We start from the raw sequence: 24,118 nt of genomic DNA, 5'->3' as shown, positions 1-24,118 counted from the left end.
TCACTTTTCCATGTAGCCGTTTCATCCGGCCAAATAATCTATATCTCGGACTTGATATTCTTTTTTCGTCATTATTGTTGTATACTCTTTATCATAACACGAATATAGCGTTCTATCAATGATCAAAATGATGAGCACAATGTGCTCGGGTCCTATACGAAAGCGGTGGACTTCAAGAGGATGTAATCTGTATGGTGTCAGCTGATTCCTGGTACACATAGATCATTGAAAAGCTAAGGAAAGAGAAACGGCCAACAATATTACTTAAAACAACTCATTTTATTGTATATTTTTAACATGGTTTACAGGATCCATGACACATTACTGTACAGCATTTAATAAATACAATTATATACAAAATAAAAATTCTCAACTGCAAAATTGGGTTTTCATGTCAGGTTTTAGTTATAACACTGAAGATGCTTCATTAAAAGTCCTGCGACGTGCGAAAAGCGTTTTCAATATATTTGGTTTGAAGTTGTTTTCGTCGATAAATTTCATCACTTACAGCAGACTCGGCTTGCTGCGGTCCATTCGGTAATCAATTAAAACCGGTAGAACTATAAAAAGTTCTTTCGGTCCCATCCGCTTTTCAAAGTGAAAAAAATCCGAAACCCCAAAAATTTACCCGGAGCTGGCGCTACCGCTATAAGTGGAGTCTGCTTTTGAAATGTCTAAAAAAATTACGCTACAAAAGCTCGAACTCAGATGGAAAAAATATGGGATGGAGATTTTCCCAGTTATATATATATATATATATATATATAATACGGAGAGGTATATTATACTATACACTGACAGGGATGACATGCATACAGCAGAATAACACCATGATTACAGTTAAAACAGTTATGACGCTATCTTACGTGTATATCTTGATCATCAGTAAATAAATCTTCATCATTGGTAAGTACAGGTCGTTCTGATAGAAATATAAATATTCTGTCGCGAGAAATCAATAAATAGCACACAATCATTTTCACATACTAGCACTATTGCACACTATTTTCAAGTCATTAATGAAAAGCACATCAGGCATTTGTATGGGTAGTTTTATCAAGGATTGATTGTATTGAATTAAGTGCATTTTATTTTCCAATTTCTGCTTCATCTATTCGAATCAAACCCATAAGATTTATCCCCACAATCGTCGGTGTCACCAGCAGTATTAATTATTTCTAAACTTTTAACTAGAAAGATACTTTTACGAGTTAATTTGGTTGGAAAAGGCTTACACCTGTAGTGCTTTTAAAACATGTTTGCAAGTCAGGTCCAAACGAAGTTACACTGTTAGACAAAGAGTTGAGATTATAGTCAACATACAATGCAAGTTTAAAGTATAAGCCTACAGAGATTTAAGAAAAAACGGAGCAGTTGGCATCCCTGCAAGTTTGAAAACTAAGGTCCTGAGGTTCAAAATATGTAAGCTCGATCAACAAAATCGTCGTCGGCATAGATTGATATTGCCTTAGATACAATTAGAGGGGTTGGGAAACGAAGGTATCATTTTAGCCACGATGCATGTTCAATACATATACTATCAAGTTATACTTAACATGACCACCGGATACAGTCTGCTCTCGGCACAATCGCCAAGAACCCATGACATAGACCACGCAGTCCATGGGGTACATCACATCCATGTGTTAACACGGTTGTTTTGAAGCTGTTCACAGACTGAACCAAAGGCCACTTGCTAGCTGTTCCCTTAGGGCCTGAATCTAGTCTAACGATCGACCAAGTGGAACAGAATGAATATTTACCAGCAGGCTCATCAGAATTCTTGAATGATATCTTCGAAAGTTTGATTATGGGAATGAGTGAATGATACAAAACAACTAATGGTTAAACATTCAATTATCCCGCTGACACACGCACAAGAAAATACCACACTTTCTGGCAATAAACGACAAAATAACTGTAAATAACAAAAATCCACCATATACAAACTCAACCTTCTATGTTTCATATTTAAGCGACTGTGAAATTTTCAGATGTGTATGTGGCATTAAACGCACGTAATGGTTTTGACGTGACGGATTTCACGATAACAATAGGACGACGGGTACGTACACGTACCGTCGTCCTCCTAAATACCTCTCGGAAAGTTCCGTAGATAAAATGACTGAAGTAAAATAGCGACCCTTTTTTCATCACATCGAGACAAAAGAACCGTCCATCGGCCAAAATTCAGCACTAAAACAGTAGATTTCTAATGCATAAAACTTCACGGTAAAAATGTTTCACATCATCATCATCATACAATATACCAAATTTTATACGCTTAAAACCTAGATCAAAATCATGTTTCATCTCATGAAAAGCACAATTTTACCGAGTACCTTTTCCTCGCGAACAGAAAAGAACTCGATCTCTAACCTACTGTTAATTCTGTACACAAATCGGTTAAAAAAACATTCAATAACTCTTCCAAGTTCTCTTCATTCTATTATACAGGTATAAAAAAAAAACATAAAACATTTCCATGATATGGTTCGCATTCAATAGTTATAAATAATAATGACTATTTTTTTTGTATACTTGAATTCGTGTATCATAAGTTTGAATTCTTTTTCATTTACACAATCATATGAAATGGAAACTGGATGAACACAATTTCATTCATCTAACTAAATACAATATCATTCATTTCATTTCGATTTTTGACAAACACACGCGACAATGTTTTGATTTACAAACAGAATTGTACATTATCATTTCAAAGATTTTCGAGCATGGTTTTTTTTTCGCAGCAAATGAAATCATCGGTTTTGATTCGAAGGTTCGAACTATCAACGATTAAAAAATATGGGTATGATCGCGATGTACGTTACACATCTATATACCGGTAATTCTCTCCACGTAGAAAACCTCAATGAGGCCAGCTGTGTGTAGGGGGATACATTACTGTACCGAGGAACATTCTTAACTAATAAATTATTATGTTCTATACGAGTTCATACACATTGAGAATTATAAAATCTACCACAAAATTTAGGTAGTTTACACTGAATGAACAAGCAAATATTTACTACAGAGATGTAATAGAAAACCAACAAGTGTGTCCATATTATTGAGTCACCGGTAATTTGTGGGCACATGATCCCACCCTGCCCGACCCCGGGCATCCACATCAAAAATCTGAAATTCAGAAAAATTTCTTTCTTCATTCTAAAATGGTAGAAAAACTGCAAACAAAGCCGAAAATTTGATGAATACTTTCATCAGTGACTTGTCAAAAAATTTCCAACGCAATGGGTTTGAAATTTTACCGTTAAGTCAAAATAAAGCAAGTGAAGTAAACTACAACAAACTACATTTGTACATGAATATACTTAGGACACTGATACAAACTGACGCCTGCCTTTTAAATATGGGCAGTAGAATGCTTATTTATTTTAGATACGCAAGTGTATATTTCTTACTGGTTGAGAGAGTTTGCCGCACGAAAACTTGCATTACCAAGCTAATTGCTCGTTGTATAATTGCTTAGGCAAATTTCACGGAACAACTATAAATGGGAAAACCCGGGCCAAAATAAAATGGGATATCTGATAGGCTAATAATTGGCCGCGCACTAAGTCTAGTGTGGCAGGGTTTCATATTCCTCCGATTCAAATCCCTGCCAGGAAAGATGGTTCTTTAGGTTCGGTTGTGTTTTAGCGGTTTTCAACACATTGTTTAAATATTTCAGTTGATCGAGTCTGGTATCGACAAAATGAGAGCCGGTGTAAACACATCCGCGTTTGTCAAATTCAATTCATTTAGAACAATAATTCACGCACAAGTGAACATACAACAGCAATAACAATGATGATGATATCAGGGTTCGTACTATACACAGTTTTCAATTTTCAACACCTATTTCATTGCGAAATATCCTAATTTTCATAGCTACGAAATGTGCTTATACTCATTACAGAAGAATTGAAAGCTTACGAAAAAAAATATCTTGACCAACAGTTAACACGAGAAAAAATTGTTCAGACGACACTTCTAAAATATCGTAACTTTTTCATAGCTTCAGTCGGAAGAAAAAATTAACTTCACTACACTTCTATCATTCCATAACTCTTTCATAATTTCAAAACTTTTGCAAGCTGTGAAAAACATGTACGAAAATTTTTAACTAAAAAATCTCTCCCGTATATTCAGGACTAGTACGAACCCTGCCTGTCAGTAAAACAAAAAATAATATCATGATTTTTTACATTTGATGCTAGCATTTTGTCGATTTTGGCATTTTCATATGTCCGTTCATGACTCCTCCGTTGAGATACGAATGACTACTTTTCGTGCTACCTTTACTGTCATCGCTGGATAATCCGTTGCCATGGTTAGAATTCATCGCGGTCGCGTGTAGATGAGAGTTCGAACTCGACTTGTGAGGTCGCGCCGTCGCGGCCGATGCAGGCGACCCGGGGTTAACGGCACATTCGCAGTTCTCGTCCGGTTCTAAGTGAACGCAGTCGCGACGGTTTTTTGGCGACGGTTCCGCGTCGTCTCCGCGCGGCGTCTGCTGCTGTTCGTCGACGATCAGAATACTGCTACAGTCCTTCGTATCGCGTAGTATCACATGATCGACGGGAATCGATTTGCGACGATTGTTTTTATCGCGTAGTACGACCTGACTACCGACGTGCGTCGGGGATTGCAGCGGCGTCGTCTCGACCGCTGCCGTCGCGTCCAAATCATCCACGTAATCCCCGTATTTATCGCCATCGTCGCGTTGTTCCGTCGCGTCGCCGTTGTCTTCTTCGCGCACGTTGTCGTCGCTGAAGAAATGCGAACGTTTTACGAACGTTTCATTCAGATCTGGTATGAGATATTCCACTATTTCGTCGAAAGTCGGCCGCTGTTTCGGCCGTATTTGCCAACATAATGTCATTAAACTAAATCTGAAATGGATGAAAATAACCGACGATGATGAAATTGCTCTGCGCTTGTTTTACGGAATTCTTTACCTAGTCACATAAGATCCGCTGAATCACTAGTGTTGTAAAACTTACAGTTTATCGGGGCAACCTTCTGGTTTCTTCATTAGATTACCATCAATAACGTATTTCAGAACCTGTTCGTTAGTTAAACCTTGATAAGGCTGCGCAGCAAGCGTCGCCATTTCCCATAAAACTACGCCGTACGACCTGCGTGGAAAGGTTTTAGCACGAATGAAAAACGGCAAAAATATTTACAAATTCAAATATACGGCGAAAACTCGCTTAATTCGGATCAGTTTAATCTGGATTTTGATCTCATCCCGATATCATTTACACTTATACATAAAATATGTTTAAATCGGATTTCTCGAGCATCAAATTAAGCGGGTTCTTCTGTACGTAATATCATCGTGAGTTTCTTACCACACGTCGGATTGACTGGAGAAAACACCATCTCTTAACGATTCTGGAGACATCCATCTGACAGGTAGCGGACCTTTTCCAGCTTTCTTATAGTAATCTGTCTCATAAATATCTCGAGTCATTCCAAAATCTGAAATTAAAACGAACGAAATCATCAATCAATTATTCATAATTCTAAGTTTTATTTCTTATATGAATGTGTAGTTTTTTTTTCTACCTCCAATTTTACAGGTTAAATCATCAGCCACCATACAATTTCTAGCAGCCAGATCTCTGTGTACAAACTTCTGAGTAGCCAGGTAGCCCATCCCGTCAGCTATTTCGCCAGCCATTTGTAGGATCTGTTTCAACGATGGTGGAACCTTGCCGTTATTTTCCTGCTGACCGAAAAAACAAAATACATATGCAATTAATTTCAATATTCAGGAATAAATCAGTTATTTTGACGTATGGCTATCGCCGATCTTTCGCCAATATTCTTCCATGGTATTTCCCAGTAAAGCCTTAAGGATGTCCTTTCAATTATGTAGGACAAGTCGGCTAATTAACATTTATGAATAACTCATTGATGCATAAATTATCGTTTCTATTATCAGGATTACAATTGGCTGTTGTTCATTTTGCTGAAATCATTTTTTGATAGTCAGAGGAACACTAACCAGTTCATCGGGTCGATGCAATCGTAGGAAGTTTTTGAGGTCACCGTTAGGCATAAGTTCCATAACAACTAACGTCGGTTCACCTATTGAACAAACGCCTAGTAACTTTACAACGTGGCTACACTTGAACGCCCTGAAAACAAAAAAGATAATCATCCATGCAAATATTTTCATATAAAACAAATGAGCATATAGATTTAAGATTTCATTAACTATTATGGTAATTGTTTACCAGTGACTACTGGACCTCTATAACCTTTCAGTACAGGACCTCTATAACCTATCAGTACAGGACCTCTATAACCTATCAGTACAGGACCTCTATAACCTATCAGTACAGGACCTCTATAACCTATCAGTACAGGACCTCTATAACCTATCAGTACAGGACCTCTATAACCTATCAGTACTGGACCTCTATAACCTATCAGTACAGGACCTCTATAACCTATCAGTACAGGACCTCTATAACCTATCAGTACTGGACCTCTATAACCTATCAGTACAGGACCTCTATAACCTATCAGTACCAGACCTCTATAACCTATCAGTACATGACCTCTATAACCTATCAGTACCAGACCTCTAGACCTATAACCTGACCGAAGCAATTTCTATGAAATATTTGTAATGACAGCAATGGTAAAGTTTAATTAGCAAGTCAATGGAGAAGCAAACAATCCATTCTTTACAATTACGCAATGGTAAAGTTTAATCAGCCAGTCAATGTGGTAGCAAGCAATCCATTTTTTTCACAATTATGCAAAGGTTCAATCACCTAGTCAGTGGGGTTAAAAAGTCCAAGTCTTACAATTAAGTTTAATCAGCTAGTCAGTGGGGTAAAAACCAATCCATTTTTTCAATTACGCAAAGGTAAAGTTTAATCAGGTAGTTCAGTGGGGTTGAAAACAATCTATCCTTACAGCATTGATTATTGTGGCAACTCACTCCCAGTAATCTATTTGAAATCATTATTCGGTACAGAGGGGCATAACCAGGAGTGAATAACCCAAAAATCCTAGCAATTCCGCTATGTTTGAGTCTCCAATATATTCTTTACACATTATAAAAGATTCAGGACTTTTTAAACCTTACAACTCCTTTGAAAACTGATCTCATTGTCTGTATTTTTTTCAAAAACAACCCCGCACAATATCCTGGCTACGCCCCCTGCACAGTCATAAACTTACTTCATTACGGAGGCTTCGATTAAGAAATCATTTCTCTCTTGACTCGTCGCGTTCAGATTCACCGTTTTCACCGCCACTTTCGTCAATTCTTCGTCTTGTGTAAGATTTTTCGCGATGCCTTCGTAAACCATACCGAACGAACCCTGGCCTAACTCCTGTATCAATTTCACTTTCTCACGGTCAATTTCCCATTCGTCTGCTATGTATTCTGAATCGAACAAAGAAACAAAGTTTCTATTGCTATCCATAGGGATAACCGAGGGGGTGCCGGCACACACCAGATGGCGCAACTATACAGTGTGTTATATGCAGCGAAAATTAGTTCATTTTCGACGTAAAGTTCACCACAACAACTTTTTTTACCCCATTCATTTTTACATCCACCCTTCTGAAAATCAGCCACCCCTTAAAAATAAAATATTGTAGGATTCCTGCTCTCACTGTAAGAAACAAGTGAAACTGGCAGATACTTGCTTGCCACAGTAATAGTACCGGTACCCCATTGGTATAACTTCATATAGTGAATGAGGATAACAATATAACCTTAAGCATTTTCCGCTTTTACCAGGATGATAGCCGAAATATGAAATGTTCAGTTGAGTTATACAGTTGTTCTCGAAATGAAGTTTACGTTATTTTGGAATAACTACTACCACTTCAAAATGAAGTTTACGTTATTTTGGAATAACTACTACCACTCCTTCACTACTTGTGCATTATTTGAAAATTATCGATCGAAATGGTGAAATACTTACGGTAACCTCCTGTTCTCATGTATTCTGGATTAACGGATGAATACAGTATTCCAGGAATGCGTTGATGAGATCTGAAAATAAATTCACTTCGTTGCTCACACATTCGAACATTCTTCATTCTTTAACGCGCAAAAGTCTGCTGTAATAAATAAAAGGTTACCTTTTTCGTGCAAAATACCAAAACGAAAATCCACCCACTAATACGATGATAAGTAACACAGCCGTTGAGACTAAGGCTATAATTTCTTCTTTCCAGAATTTATCATCACTCTCTACAAATGTGAAATAAAATCATCATTATTGATATACAATTAGTCAATCCTTGATACATTGCCTCTGAGAGGGTGCATCCAAGGGGGGAAAGTGGACCACTCCACCCACCCATTCGTCGGCAAGTTACACATGCAGTGGCAAATTATTGCCACTCATTTTGTTCTAGAATCAATCTAGATGCTAAGAAAAAGATAAATATTTTCCAGATTTTCTTGGGAGGACTCCCGAATCCACCATAAGAGGCTTCATGTCTACAACGCTTGCAGTCATGTAGGCCTACCAAGTGCATATATTGTATACAACTAGGCATCAGATGTTTTAGGTCCCCTATTCAAAATTCCGGGATTCATCCCTGTCCCTGATCCTGCCTGTCCCCGGTATTTTCTTCTGAGAATGAATAGTCGAAATTAACCCCTGATTTTCCCTCATTCACTCTACATTTTCATATCATACATGCATTAATGGTATATCTGGGTTTGACAACTTCAAAACATTCAGAGTCCCGCTTTGACATCAAATTCAGATTAACATTTTTCATCGTTAGTGACTTCAAATGGTGTCGGTGAGCGTGTACTTACTCAGTGGATTTCTGATATAGAAGTTTAACTGTTGTGTCCATGACCCGTTGCCGGCCAGTGAGGTAGCTCGTATACGATAAGTATAATTGCCAGGTGGCAAATTCGACAATTTGTATCCACGTTTCTTACGATATTGTTTATGCGGAATGCAAATGACAGTCGGTTTGATCTGAACAAGAAAACAACGATTAAATGACAACCGGTGCTCAGAGATTAGTCTATTCTGTTGACTGTTACTGAGTGGCCACTTTCATTCGTATTTTCCCCTATTATTCCCCGACACGCACGACGTTTACCCGACTCAATCTTCTAAGAATCCAATCAATTAACGCAGTCAAATATGTAAGACATAGATGGAAACTGATTTTTCACATGCCATCTAACAATCTCATGTTAGCTTTTTTCACAAAATTCTCGAGGATTTCTCGATTTCCTAAGCAAGAGGCCATCCAGTGTTAAGTGATTTTCTATCTAATATGGCAAGTTGTTTACAATTGAACAAGTATTTAGGATCATTCAATGCAGATCTGGGTGGATCTCAACAATTTCACTGAGAAGAATGTAATGGTTTTCGAGGTTTAAAATAGACTCACATTTCCGATGTTAAGTTGACGATACTCGATTTCGTAACTAAGAATAAGTCCGTTCGGATGCAGAGGATCATTCCACCTGATCAACACACCCTGATCGTTACTATTGTTGCTAATGGTTATATTGCGCTGATCGATGTTGTCGGCTTTATCTAAACGAAAACAAACATCAACGTGAAATCAGACTTGAAAGTTTATTGAGGCCTTGAAAATTAACATATTACTTAAAATAATATAATATAAATTCATAATATCCAGAATCAATAAAGTTATTTTGGATCTGAGTATGTAGATTAATTGAACTGAATTGACTGGCAACCAGTCTAATCCCGATACATTGATAAGTGCACATCCTCCCGGAAATAATTATTAGAATTTATCAAATATAAGATTAGAGTCAAGTAAATTGTAGCAAAATTTAAGTCAATTAAAGTAAATAAACTGAATAATTTTCGTCAAATCCGAGTATATACATCCTCCCTCTGCAGGGACTCGAACCTGATGGCATCGCTACACTCAGCCACGGCACGAAACCCTGCATCAGTAGACCGGGTGCGTAGGTACATGCGCAGCTTTGCTGCGCGAAAAAACTTGCGGCACCAATCAGATTGCTTGTTGTATAATTGCTGAGATAAATTTCAAGGAAGAACTATAAATGGGAAAACCCGGGCTAAAATAAAACGGGACTTCTGATTGGCTAAAAATCACATCATCTGAACTGCGCATGTATCTGCGCACACGGTCGATTATGGCAGGGTTTCGTGCCGTGGCAATCTCAATGCCATCAGGTTCGAATCCCTGCCGGGGGAGGATGAGTATATAGGGCAGTACTTACAATTAGGAAGTGTAGTGGCAGTTATGATAGCTCGATTACTACAGTATTTTGTATCTTTGGTTGGTTCATACTCTTGACACGCGACCACCTGTCAATCAATAAATCATTATATTCAATACGTGGCCACACACACAATCAATACGAACAATGATAGTCTGTATGAATTACCTCGATGCTGTATTCCTGGAAATGTTTCAAGTTCGGTATCACTACGGAGAGTCTGTTATAAACGATCACCGCGAGGTAATCCTGTTTAGCAGACGCCGGCCGCTTGACCTTAGGATTGTAAGTCGTGTTCGGATAGGTTTCCATGGTTGCGTTCGCGACGTCGGCCGGCATCGCTAAGTTCGAACGGCGATGCCGCCTTTTAGGGTTATTTTTACCGCCTTGCAGCGTCATGTTGGTCGGACGTTTCCTGTAAACGTCGCTTTGTAGAAAATCTTCGAACGCGATCTGCGACATCACTTCTTGTTCCTCGAGATGGATATCCTTCGGCTGTTTACCACACTGCGTCTGCCCGCCGTCGTTTGTCGTTTCGTTTTTCTTGTTCTCTCTCATGACGACGACCGATGATTTTTGAGTCGGGAACCGAAGTTCTGAAAAGCGTCAACGACAAAATGATAAAATGAATCGGTTTGATTTTCATCTCAGGAGCTGGATTGTTGAACTACGGGTTTTCCCATGTTCCAAGTTTTTTTTACAAAATCAAAATTGGCTTTTTATCGCACTTTACGCGTGCCAAAATACCAGGATTGTTCACATCCTGCACAAAAACCTTCAAGATTTTTCTAAGTTTTTCATTTTTGCAGGGATCAATAACATAAACGTCACAATCTGTAGATTTGAATAAAACTTTTTAAAACTTTTACACAGCTTGCGCATAAATAATATTCGCTACGGTATATGGCTTAAAAAGGGGATAAGAATACTGACAATCTTTTTCTAGCATTTTCCAAGAATTTTCCCGACTTCTCACAGATTTTCAAATTTCATCACATCGTGGTTTTCGGAGGGCGTACTTACTGTCAACGCAGTAGTCTCTTTTATCAAATTCTGCTGCTTCAATTTGTTGCGGAGCCCAATACACGAAATAATGAGTAACGTTGCCGTTGGGATGTCGCGGAGGAGACCACGTCACGTACAGTTCACCAGGATTTTTCATCTCGACGTTCAGATCGCGTGGATGAGTCGGCGCTGCGGAAAAATCAACGATTATTAAAACATGAAATTGTCGCCGAGCTTTTTAATCATTCGACGTAAATCACAAGGGAAAATGTCACAATATCCATGAAAATGTATGATAAAGAATCCGGTCCAGACTCTTTTACTAGATATCTCTCATAGTAGAAGACTTCACACCAAATATGTGAGTAATTCGACATCATAAATTGTACTTAAATTGAAAATGAACTACAATAATAATTCTGATTTTGAAAGTATTTCGATGTTTTTGGAAGAAGTTGATCGCTTAGAAAGAGTAGAAACTACTCTCAAATAGTAGTTGTAGTAGTCGATATGTTTGAAAATGCTACGATATTGTTTTAAAATGAAAAAATTTAGTTTTTAATTTAGTTTTTGTTTGAAAAATTTACCTAGCATTTTAAACGGAGGGAGGCATAAGAAACTGTCAGATAGATATTTATATATATATATATATATATATATATATATATATATATATATATATATATATATATATATATATATATATATATATATATAGAGGAATATTTTACACATTTTATAATATCATATGATATCATTATTTATCATCAAAGAATGCCATAGGTCTATGCACAGACAGCCTCACAGTTTAGATATTCAATGTCCTTTGCGAAGAATGTTCTTATACAATCGTTGGATTGTTATCTAAAAACGACGGACTATGGTACATACATTCTGGTAATGTTTTGACGTAGATAAGTTCGCTCATAGCTCCTTCGTTAGCCATCGCTGTAGTGTACGTTTCCACATAAATCGCGTATTGAGTCCATGGTTTTAGATCAGTCAGTAAAGTCGCTAGTTTGTCGGCAGTTTTGTCATTATCTGCTCGAACGTCCTGCGTCTTCCAACTAAATATAGAATGATTTAAAAACATAGAAAAATATAGAACGATTTAAAAACATTTCTGCACCGAGTAATCAATTCCCAAAAGTGCTGGCAGACCACTTAGGTGTGATGTATCTCATGTTTGACAGGTGCTGCCATCTTTCAAAAGAAATAAAAACTCAAATATATAATCATCTATACTAACACTTCAGTTCCACACGCGTCTCTTCCGCTGAATATAGTCATATTTTTCTCAGGCCTACAAAAAAATAGATGCAAAAATCAAATACAACCGAACAACAAACGAAGCTAAAAATAATCGATTCTAATAATGAGAATCTTTGAGCAGTTCGAGATTCAATGAATGACGTCAATCATGAAGCTTTTATGTAAACAGAATTATTGAAGTTCATATTAGCATTGGATTCGTGCTATTTGGCATTATAATGTTGTGCGCGCAACGCCAAGATATTAAGTAATTTCGTAAAGAGTTACGCAACATTTACGAAGCAGGTTATACGTGTCTGAACTCAATGAATAACAATATGTTAAGCACATGATGAATATGAAATTTGTTAAAACACAACTCTTGGTTTTAGTTAGCGCGATTTAGAAATCAATCGACTTTTTGCATTTACATGAATTGCGCTCGTGTGATCGCGAAATATGAGACGGAATGTTGATGACGTCCACGAGGACCGATCAAATCATAGACGGCAGCAGAAAGTGTTCAACAACATTATCTAGAAACAAAATTATTTCAAAAACTGTCGAGAAATAAATCATCAGATGATTTCAGCAATGTCATATTGATGTGTTCTATCTTAGTAAACCATTAATTAGTTTTACTTAGCTGATTTTTTTCCTTTACACTCCTAAACAGAGTTTCTAATTCAGGAACCGCCTACTTGGGTTCCAAAAGGATCCTGGTTCCAACTAAATACCGATTTAGGCGTAGTCTAATGTACAACTTTGAAAGTATCTAATTGTCTTTTTCTCAAAATTAAAGGAGTTTTAAAAGAGTTTCTGTCATTTTGCTCAAATTAAAGGAGTTTCGAGCACCTTCAAAAGCATTTTCCATCTAGAAGGATTTTTTTTAAAGGAATCAAGGAGTCGTAAGGACCCAGTTATAATATCAGAAACAGTTTCAATGTAAAAACATCTCATTCTCCTGTAACACACAACACATGAACACCAGCTATTGGGTCAACTTACGCCTCTCTGTAATGAAGTACGTAACCCAACAATTGACGTTGGTCCGGATTGCGATAGTTTGTCCACGTGAAGAGAAGCATATTACTGTATTTGTGAACTAACTGTAAATTGATACCTTTCATATCGCCTGTAAATAATAAAGCACATATATGATGATGGTTAGAGACGTTATGTTGACGATTATCATAGCTTTTTGCCATACGCTATGCGACCGGGCGATGATGAAATCAAAATTGCAGTGTTTTGAAATGCAAAAGATTAGCATTTAGGGTAGTGCGTTTAGAGTTAGGGTAAGGTTATGCATTATGATGGGATAGGTTAGGGTTAGGCTATAAGTAATAAATAGCTTCGTTGACTGTGATGATGAGAGTACTGCTGTAGCACTACGGTACTGTTAAATGTTTAAATCCTGATTTCTATAGAGATTTCCTCAAGGCTGCCGACTCTAGGTCAATTTCAACGTATGGCAAAAAGTGCTTACCACGCGGCGTTAGAAGGAGGAACTACTACGAAGCGCGGCACCTGGCGGTTGACACGGTACTTACGCTTCGCGGAAATGTACCGCGTACCCGAGTATCTGACGGGGGTCGGCAGTTTTGAAACTAGTAAACGTAACGACTAGATTACTGCCGGCACGAAACAGCTTCAGTTTCAACTTAACTAAATCGCCTGCAATTATAATTGTGTTATTCTTTTCAGCCCGCTCTTCATTACCTATACACAAGGTGGCGCCACTTCCGCGTATTTACTAATTCCCATGCGATAATACAAAATTATCCGAGTGAATCAGTTACAATTCATTCATTTTTTATTGAATCCCGCATTGATTCACGAGTCTATCGGACAAATCTATTTCAATATCCAAAATTAATATTCAAATTCAATATTAATAATATTAATTATATTCAAAGCCAAACTCAGGTTGCTCTAAGATCCGATGCGATCGTCTGCGCTTCGGTCTTAAGAATACTCATGTCACATGTCGCCGATTTGGCCAAGATCACTTTAATCATGTGATTCGTACATCACCGTCACATGAGATCTAATGCGACCTGAATTAGGCTTAACATCGCGAATGAGTTCAACGATTCATTTCAAAATAGAAACCAACCCGCAGTCAAATTCATTCCAACATATTTCGAAATGATAGAAATTTCTAACGATCAATGAATAATCTGTTTTATTAACCCTTTCAGTGCTAACTAATTGATACCCCATAGTGCTGGAGATAATTTGAAAATTTTTAAAGATTCCACCCTAGTGTTTCGAGTAACGGGAATACCACTATAGTGCATCTACACCGCAGCGCGGTGTATCGTTAGTTACTAGTATTTCACTGTTTGAGCTGCCATTTTTGACGATAATTACTAATTAAATCAATACACCGCAGTTCGGTGTACTAGCAAAATCCATCACTGATTTATACACCGCACTGCAGTGTAGACGCACTGGAAGGGTTAGGCGAAAATAGAACCCGAAATACTAGTATTTCACTATGTTTGACAGGTGCTGCCATTTTTGACGAGAGATAATTACTAATTGCATCATTACACTGCGATGCAGTGTACTAGCAAAATCCATCACTGATTTATACACCGCACTGCAGTGTAGATGCACTGAAAGGGTTAAGCGAAAATAGAACCTGAAATACGTCAGAACGTGTATACTACACAGACAGTCAAACGAATACACTTACAAGCAACTAGATCACCGTTAGACGAGATATCTTCAGGCGTAATCGTATCCTTTAAGCCGAGTTGGTTGATCAGCACGTCGATTTTATTTCTACACAGTTTTCGATTGAGCTGAAAAAGAACCGAACTTCCTGCGCCGATTTTCAGTTTCGGGTGAGTCGTGAAATTCCAAATATCCAATAGATTCTGATTATCGATGACGAATAGGGCGTATCTGAAATCAGAAACGATCATTCGATTAATTTTTCTATTTACCGGCCACGCTAAAGCGATTTTCAGTTTTAAAAAGAAAGGATCTCCTTTAACTATTGCGTGCGACCACTTTTCAGCCATTTATAATTTCCCTGGGCCCGGTTTTGTAGACTGGTATTACCTTTAACCCGTGGGGTGACTCAATTGAAAATGAATTAAGTTAGCCTCCAGGTTAAACTTAATGCTAGTCCATAAAACAGAGCCCAGTTTTCCCTGAGTTGAATGAGTGAATCACGAGATATATCCAGGTTTAAAATGTAACATTATAATTGAATCACGTACTGATAAACCCGCACAAAATTTGTAAAGTTTTCCTAGTTTTTTTCTATATTTTTCTGATTTCAAGGTTTTTGCAGGTCAGTCCCCACGCGGTCTTAAATATCTTCAGCTATTGTTGTTAGAAATGGTATTATCATATAGTTCAATCTCTCCATCATCAATTGATAATGTAAACAAAATATCAAAAATAGTTTCGAAAAAAAAAAATAACTCAAGTATTTTATAAATAGAATCAACGGACATTGACTCGGCAGGAATACAGTCTGAATTAGAAATTCTAAAATGATTAAAGTTGGTTATAATGTGTTTATCATGACTACATTAACTGCATTCCAGACAGTGAAAGCAATGCGGAGTGGAGTCGTTCACTATAGTCGCGCACGCAGGGTTCTCCCACTCACTTATTGAATTTTCTGCAACGAACGAGAGAGTCAATGTTGTCAACACATGTGACCTTCACCGAGAAGTGGATCAGGTAAACAAACTCATCGACTACCGACAACGAGATACTCGACAGGCGCATGTCTGACTGACAGAAATACCGTACAATCACATGTCTGATACGCTCAGTCTTGTACTGTGTACTACTACTCTGTCAGTTCATTCAAATTTGTAAAATACAATCACCCAAAGACTTCTTTCTTAATTACTTGGACTATGGATCCGCCTCACAGATTTCTGCAAAAATCCTCATTTCAAATCCTGCTGTGTATTTTCATCGGAATTTTTTGATACGCCCCTCTTGAGGTTTAATGAAGTAACTTGTAGTAAGTTATGTTCATCTCAATTTTCTTATGAATTGCAAAAAAGTTATAGTTTTATTTTCATTTCTACCATCATTTGACTAAAATTAACTACAGAGCGCAGAAACGAGGTATACATTTTTTTTGCCTAAAAATTATTTTTTTCAAAAATTTCTTTCCCTTCACTCCCACTTTTTTCTCGAAAAAATCTGCTCTCCAAGTGTTTAAAAAGGCCTAAGGCTAAAATAAAATGATACTTTGTTTTTCCTGATCAGCCAGGTAATTTAGTAAACTGCAATAAAATTTGTAATCAGTTCATTTCTATAACTACCGGGTCTGTTATAGTAAGTTAGAGCATGATTTGAAAGAAAATCAATGCACAGAGTATATATAGGTGGCCGACTGGGTCTCACTTTTCAGCTCAGCAGAAATGAGAAACAAGGCATAAATCGTTTTTTGCTAAGGTTCTTAGTCAAAACGTCTGACCGACTGAAAGAACTATGGTACAGGCGCATGTGACAGGCACATGTCTGAGTCAGAACGAGACAGACGAGCATTGGATATTTACACAAATCTACCCTCATTAAACTATAGACTGTAGATTAAAAGTCAAAGTAGGAAATGAACCACGATACAGTATCTAAAGCAAATTCTCTTGTCTCTAGATTTCCAAACCTGTCCATGGTTTTAGACGAAAAGCCGATTACTAGGATGTAGGTAAAATCCCCTAGGTAATAATCCCCAATTCATCAAAGCCAGTAAATTCCCCAACAGATTCGGAATGAAGCGCAAATAGAAACAATTTCAAGGTTGATTTATTTGTATTCATGAAATGTTCTTTAAAGTTCATAAAACGCAGGCGTGATCGGCTGAAAAGTTGGTTAGAATTAACCAGTGGTTAGTTGACAAAGTAGTGACAAATAAAAGTTCATTGTCACTTTGGTATTTATCCACCCGTGAAATCTCTAACCAACTTTTCAGCAATGGCCCTAGATTTTTTACCTGAGCGAATTTCAACTAGGGGAATTTTATCTTGGATTTTTGCCTACGGGATTTCTACCTGGGGGAACTTATATCATCCAGGGAATTATTACTGCTTACAGTTACCACTAGACCTAAGCCTATAACGCAATCATATAAATACGATAACATGACGTCATGAAACAGAAACTAAACTAAATAACATTTCAGGTAATAGTCTGTTTTTTCATGTAGTCACGATCCGCCCAACGACAGCGACAAACGTCATAATCAAGTTGATTTTTTAACACTACGCGTTGTCGCATTTGAGGAGACGACGACGACTTACTTGTTATTTTCCTTTATGACGCCGTGAATAGTGTGAAGTTTCTTCAGGAAATTCAATGATACCAACGCGAAAGATCGCGCTATCTTCACGTAACCGGTCACTTCTTCGATTTTACCCAGACTTTCCTCGAGTTCTTTGACAATATTTTCTAAACACGCGGAACGAGAAATCAATATTTATTAGAATATAGTCTCAACGTAGTAAATAAATCAAAAAGGAACTCTATTTTTTTGAGGTTTTTGGGGAATTATTTCATTTGATGCTTACGTCCTCCTTTCAGTTGAATATCCAACATTCCATTGATAACCGTACAGCCCTTCAGTCGTTGTGCCGCGGCGATGTTATCAATTTTAGCCCCGCTGCAAACTGAATTAAAGAATGAATTAAACCGAATTAGTCATAAATCGCGTATGGGTTCGAAGAATAGAATGATTCCGAGAAACGTATCGCTAAGCCTACGCGATACTCATTTTTATTTACCTTTTGGACATCGGCCTTCACACTTTTTACATTTTTTCGGGTTTCTGTCATCCTCTGTGTAGCCGCTCGGACAATCGAGCACGCACTTCCCGACCACTAGTTTCCACGGATATTTTTTCGTGTGTTTCCGCATACATTCCGACTCGGACAGACAACGAACTTGTTTGAACTTCGTAATGCAAGTAAGAAAAAATTATCCGCCCATAAAATTCTGACATTTGCGGTCGTCTAAGCGCAAACAGGGGAAAAAAAATGCAAAAACAACATACAGGTTTGAGACGGCAAAAATATTGAATGCAAGTGCAAAGACTGAACTGCCTTCGAGGCTTTTTACTGTATTACATGACAGCGAGAGTGCGGGTTGTTTTTCATAGATTATCAAAACTCGCGGGCAAGAGATAAATGGCTTATACAAACATAACACAGTCGAACATTGTACCGAGATTTATAGTGGAATGTTTGTCGCTCGGGTTCGTCGTCGTTCCGACGTCTGAAGAAAGAAAATCGACTGTCGAAAAAAGAAACATCGTCGTCTGCCGCCTCTACGAATATTAATAGACTTGTGAAACTCTCGCGCGTGTCACTTACTTCGTAAGTCCCGTATGGACAACGCGTTAGACATCGACCTTGGTAATAGACGTGTTTACAAGCGACGCAGTCAGTTTGTTTAGGTCCCGTACAACCTCCGACGCATTGCTCGTCGCAGCATAAATGAATATTCGTATCGACGTGACAGTAACGATTACTGGAACATTTTTCAGGACACACTACAAAAAAAATATATAGATGGTCGCAAACAAGTTCAGAAAGAATATGTTTTTATTTTCCCGTTTCATAAAAATGAGATGATGCACACAATATTCGTATTGAAATAACAACAAAAGGTTTAAATGATAGTCAACAGGGGCGGGCGCAGGAAACCCTGTTAGCCTAAACGTGGTTAGTGGCTTATCCGTGGTTAGTGGCTTATCCGTGGTTAGGCTAACCAGATTGAAATAAGAGACCGCACGAAGATGTGGTTAGCTAACAACGATTTTCTGCGCCCATTTATGCCTAAACACAGTGTACTAACCACGGTTAGTACGAACCACGGTTAGCACTAACTGGGTTTTACCTGCGCCCGCCCCTGATCCTTTGCGTATGAACTAGGAATTTTTCTATGTTTTCTCATTCTACCTACGGCTAATGAAATCAGCAGACTCTTATCATTTTATATTGTAGGACTACAACTCTGTTGTTATGATTCATTCAGAGGCATTTTTGTCATAAGTTGAAATGGAAAGTGCGGATATATCGGAGGAAAAGGCAATAACCCGAAAACAACTAGGCCCTAAATCATTTTGAATTCGAAAGTGGATTTCATCTATATTTACTAACAAGGATATAAAGTCATCTAGATCGAGCCAATGTTTTGATAACTTAAACGTACTTGACTGTAATCGGGTCTAGGAAGAAAACGCGCAACCGATATATATATATAAAAACATGCGGAACTAAATTCCTCGAAATATCACTCTCCGCATGAATTTATGGGGCGCATTTACTAGGAAAGAATTCACAAACAGCTTTTATAGACGTAAATAACCTTTGTATATAAAACTGGGGTAAAATTGGTACAATGACATTTATTCTGTAAAACGGTGTTGACTTTTTTCCCGATTTACGTAACTGAATGAACCTAACTATAGCCCCAATCACACGGTGACAATTTGGCCGGGGCCAAATTGGCGCGGATCAGACCCCGAGTCAAATTTGGCCCGTGCCTAATTAGAGAGCGCGTTCACACGTAAACCACTCACCCGATACTAAACAAAGCTTAAACAAAGCGAAGTTCCTTCTTTCTGGAACCATTAGCAATTTACAAGTAATAATTTGACCTGTGCTAAAATCTGGCTCCGGCCTGGGGCATAGGCCCATTTAATACCCGTGTGAATGGTTGTTCCGGGCCTAATTTGGCCCGGGTTAAAAGAACTCGTGTGATCCCGGCGATTGGAAAACAGAATTTCTGCTAAGGATAAGATTTTACTAGACAACCCACATTTCCAACAATCGATCTTGTATCAATTCGAACAGATTTAACGCGAAGGTCACTCTAAGTACTTATAAACCAATGAATACATTGTATTAATCGATGAACACAAGGTCTATTATCATCAAGTCCAGGTGCTATTTTGACAAGTATTTGAAAACAAATAGGCCTACGTTGTTGTGGAAAAAAAGAAGCATCGGAAAAAAATGGCGTATTTACAAAGGTTCAACTAGGTCATATCGAACTGAGTCTGCTATAAACAAATTTCAAGGCTGACAATTCCGTACTGTGCTGATATGATTATTCATGATTCCATGTGTAATATCTATTGGTGATTAATTAAATGTGCTAATTACGGATTTTTTCGAACGATCCAGATTTTCCAGGGAGGCAGATTTCTAAGCCCGGGAATTTCTAAGCTGAATTTAAATAGGCCTCTTCTTTAAATGATTAGGTTGCAATTTGTCTCAAATAATTATCAAAATCAAACTGAAATACTGGATACGAATGTAATTTTGGACTGATCAAATCCTGATCCTTTTCACTGATCAAATTTTTCTTTGTTTCAACAGAAATTTGTCAAAATTCTGCGAATTTTTGGGTAATACAAATAAAAGCTTAAATGGAAGATCCAAGACAGTGGCCACTTTCCGCCAATTGACAGATTTCCTGAATTTTCCCTGATTTTTCTTTGTTATAGGCTTAACACAAAAGTCTAGGTTTAAAATGTTACAATTCATCAATTCTTTATGAATCGCGTATTTATAAAAACATCCGAATTCCGCGAGTTTTTCAGGTCATTTTGCAAAATTTCTGAAATTCCGAGAGTTTTTCTAGATTATTCTAATTCCCCGAGTTTTCCTGTTCAATAAGGGATCTCATTCTTACCTTTTTGGCAGTTATAACTGCTCCAGCAGACGCTCCTCGACTGTACGATATCCGTGCTAAGTCGACGAATCTGACAACCCGTTTTCGGGCAAATGTTCACACATTCGTCGACGTCGCGATTCTGAACGAAGAAATGATCGCTTTGCGCGACGTTCGTGATTAAATCCCAGTCGAGAGTGTCGACGTAACAGAGTTTCGGATTCTTCTCGAGGCGCACGGCGCCGCGCAGAATCGCCGTCAAACTGTACAAACCTAAATCCTCCAGATCGGGCATTTCATACGCGACCAACGCGTAGTTGAAGAACAAGTTGTGTCCGCGGATGACCGTTAAATTCGGCAACAACGCGCGCAACGATTTTAATCCGTAAACGCGAAACAGCAACACGTAATCGGTGATTTCGATCAGGTTCGGAAAACGCAAGTTGTCGAAATCTTCCGACGTCGCCGTGTCGATCAGTAATATCTTCAGAAAGCCCTCGATCACTCGACAATTTCGTAATTTCTCGAAGTCCGTCACCGTATTTCCTATTATAACATCGGAACATACTGAAATAGAGGAGAATGCTATCATTGTTTTATTTTTGCGAATTTAAGTAAAGAATAGATTACTGGGGTCGGTTTTATGAACTGGTATTAACTTTAACCCAGGGGGCTAACTCAATTCATTTTAAACCGAGTTAGCCCCCCCGGTTAAAGCTAATGCTATTCTATAAAACTGGCCCCTGGGGTTTTACCTGCATGATCGACATTCTGGACACCTGATGGTGGTCTCAACGGCGAGAGAAGTTAGAAACGTTTGATTTTAATTCTTGACAGGGGAGGATCTGGGGCTTAAGAACTTGTCATATCCCAAAAGGACACTTCGAAGTCCAAATATGCAATAGGGGCACTTATGCACTAAATATACCAATTTTCCCCCAAAATTGCACTAGTACCCCGGCCTGTATAAACCCCTACTTGATATAATCATTATCATCTTTCAAATCTGTGGGTTTAATGTCATTCTACTTACTAGTTTTGTCGTTTCTTTCTTTAAGTGACTTTCTTTGTTCTGAAAATAGCGGAATAAAATATAATCAATCTCGAATGTAACGATACAGTTATTATCATAGTCATCATTGACGTATAAGATCTTTCAGCTCCTACAAATTAGATTTATAATAAGTCCTTGAATTAAAATAATTAAAGTCCTAGGTAAAAATTGGGCCTAGTAAAACCCAGACACTGGTTTTATGGACTGGTATTAACTTAATACCTGGGTTCAGTTAATCCCTAGATTAAAAATAACGCCGTCTATAAAACCGTTCCCAGATCCGTAACTTACCTGAATGAACAATGGCGGAGGAAAATTCATTGCTTGCGTTTACAAAATCAACCCGGGCCAAACTTATTCCATATATGCACAAAATGTTGAATACACATTGAAAATACGTTGTCTTCATGTTGGACAGACATTTACTGAAAATACCAAAAAAATATTCATCACATACAAATCATATTATAGTAACATCGATAAAACCCATATTCAGTAAAAAGTTTTTTGAATCTTAAATTTTTCAATAAATCCTAAATTTCATTCCCATTATTATAAATTCCCAGATTATACCATTGAGCACCGAGTTTTGCAGCAAAAAAAAAATTTCCTAAAATCCGGGCACATGAAAATTCTAAGGCTACAGGTAACCTCTCTAATAATAATAGAAATCATCACTCTTATTAGAATGTATCAACCTAGTTTTCAAACCAGTGAGTTGAGTTGGGCCTACAAAGAAGATATGTATTCACACAGGTAATTAAACTAGCCAGCAGCGTGACTGACCACATTCATTATACATTTTTTCTCGGAATAATAGCATTGAGTCATCTGCAAAGGAGCCGAATGTGAACTGAATACCCAGTGCGGGAAACAATCGGCAAATAATTCACATAAGGGCCTACAATCATGAAGTTTATGAATGTAGGCGTCTGAAACTGGGGTCGATAGCCTATCAGTTGAATTGCCTACTATTAGTAGTTTGATTCAGGTCCGAGGTATTGAGCACAAAATGTTTTTATTTCTTAACCAACAGTGACGGAGCCTCGGGTTATGTTGTCCCGTAATTTCAGGCCAAGGACTATAGATTTATACAAAACCTGTTCAAACTCAAAAATTATTCAAAAACATACTCTTATTCACATATTGAATATCGTGTATCGTTCAAATAGTGCATCGTCAACATTGAATGATGCAAATTTGCATCTATTTCAAGGATGGATCAAGTACTCGATGATGAAGAGAGTTGACACCAAGTTTAAGTGGAATGCATCATATGATTCACAGACGAGTTTTGAAAATTTGGTATCTCGAACGTCTCGGGCGCAACTGCACTGCAGGTTGTGAATCGTGTTTGTTAAAACTTATATTTACTAAAAACCAGGGCGAGTCCTTGCTGGGCCAGTAGGCACCACATAGCCACACCACAGACCATACCTGCAGTCTTACCCCCAGCAGCAGCAGCAAGCCACTGCTGCTGGCCGTGTCATTACCCTTGTTTTAACTTGTCCATCTTTTAAAAATTAAATCATTTCAACTGAACGAATATGAATGAATGAATGAATGACTTATTTCCTATATTTATTTTTATTTAAATATGCTAAAGTTAGGAAGCTGTACACGTACACACCTGTCTGATGATAAGTAATAAAAGGGTAAGCACACTGACTTTCTCATACACAACACGTACCAAAATAAGTCGGGGATGACATTGCCAGATATGAAATGTGGTGAATATTTTCCGGCATTCCAGATGCCACGACGGCGTGTCGAGCTAAACTACGAATAGATTCCTCTATGATCTCCTATTCTCAGTCATGTCAGCCGTTTTCGACGTCTCGGTGACAGTCGCGCGGTGATATTTTCGGCATTTTCGGGCTGGTTGAGTCGCTAGAACCGCGACCATT

At 37.9% G+C, this 24,118-nt stretch overlaps 1 protein-coding gene across 1 annotated transcript; it reads right to left on the bottom strand.

Moving 5' to 3' along the window:
• Positions 1-277: 277 nt before the first annotated feature.
• Positions 278-24,118, bottom strand: LOC141906450 (insulin-like peptide receptor). Its single transcript, XM_074795752.1, has 25 exons — positions 23,902-24,118; positions 22,503-22,636; positions 22,191-22,229; positions 21,179-21,724; positions 18,850-19,028; positions 18,262-18,430; positions 18,049-18,147; positions 17,782-17,929; positions 15,201-15,445; positions 13,505-13,631; positions 12,495-12,548; positions 12,137-12,312; positions 11,264-11,434; positions 10,409-10,836; positions 10,241-10,328; positions 9,409-9,557; positions 8,816-8,984; positions 8,125-8,236; positions 7,965-8,035; positions 7,210-7,417; positions 6,020-6,152; positions 5,578-5,740; positions 5,361-5,490; positions 5,010-5,144; positions 278-4,898 (listed from the first exon to the last, which is right to left on the bottom strand). Exons 2-25 carry the CDS (start codon positions 22,618-22,620, stop codon positions 4,220-4,222), a joined length of 4,536 nt encoding a protein of 1,511 aa, XP_074651853.1. The 5' UTR covers positions 22,621-22,636; positions 23,902-24,118; the 3' UTR covers positions 278-4,219.

The sequence above is a fragment of the Tubulanus polymorphus genome, chromosome 5 (assembly GCF_964204645.1).
Source record: "Tubulanus polymorphus chromosome 5, tnTubPoly1.2, whole genome shotgun sequence".
Classification (NCBI taxonomy): Eukaryota; Metazoa; Nemertea; class Palaeonemertea; order Tubulaniformes; family Tubulanidae; genus Tubulanus; species Tubulanus polymorphus.
This window is presented reverse-complemented; position numbering and strand designations above follow the sequence as displayed.

Coding starts and splice junctions, on each gene's coding strand:
- LOC141906450 (XM_074795752.1), bottom strand. CDS start 22,620: ATGAAGACAACGTATTTTCAATGTGTATTCAACATTTTGTGCATATAT. Junction 18,431..18,849: donor GTCCATACGGGACTTACGAA/GTAAGTGACACG, acceptor TGCATTACGAAG/TTCAAACAAGTTCGTTGTCT. Junction 12,549..13,504: donor GTACTTCATTACAGAGAGGC/GTAAGTTGACCC, acceptor ATTTTTTTGTAG/GCCTGAGAAAAATATGACTA.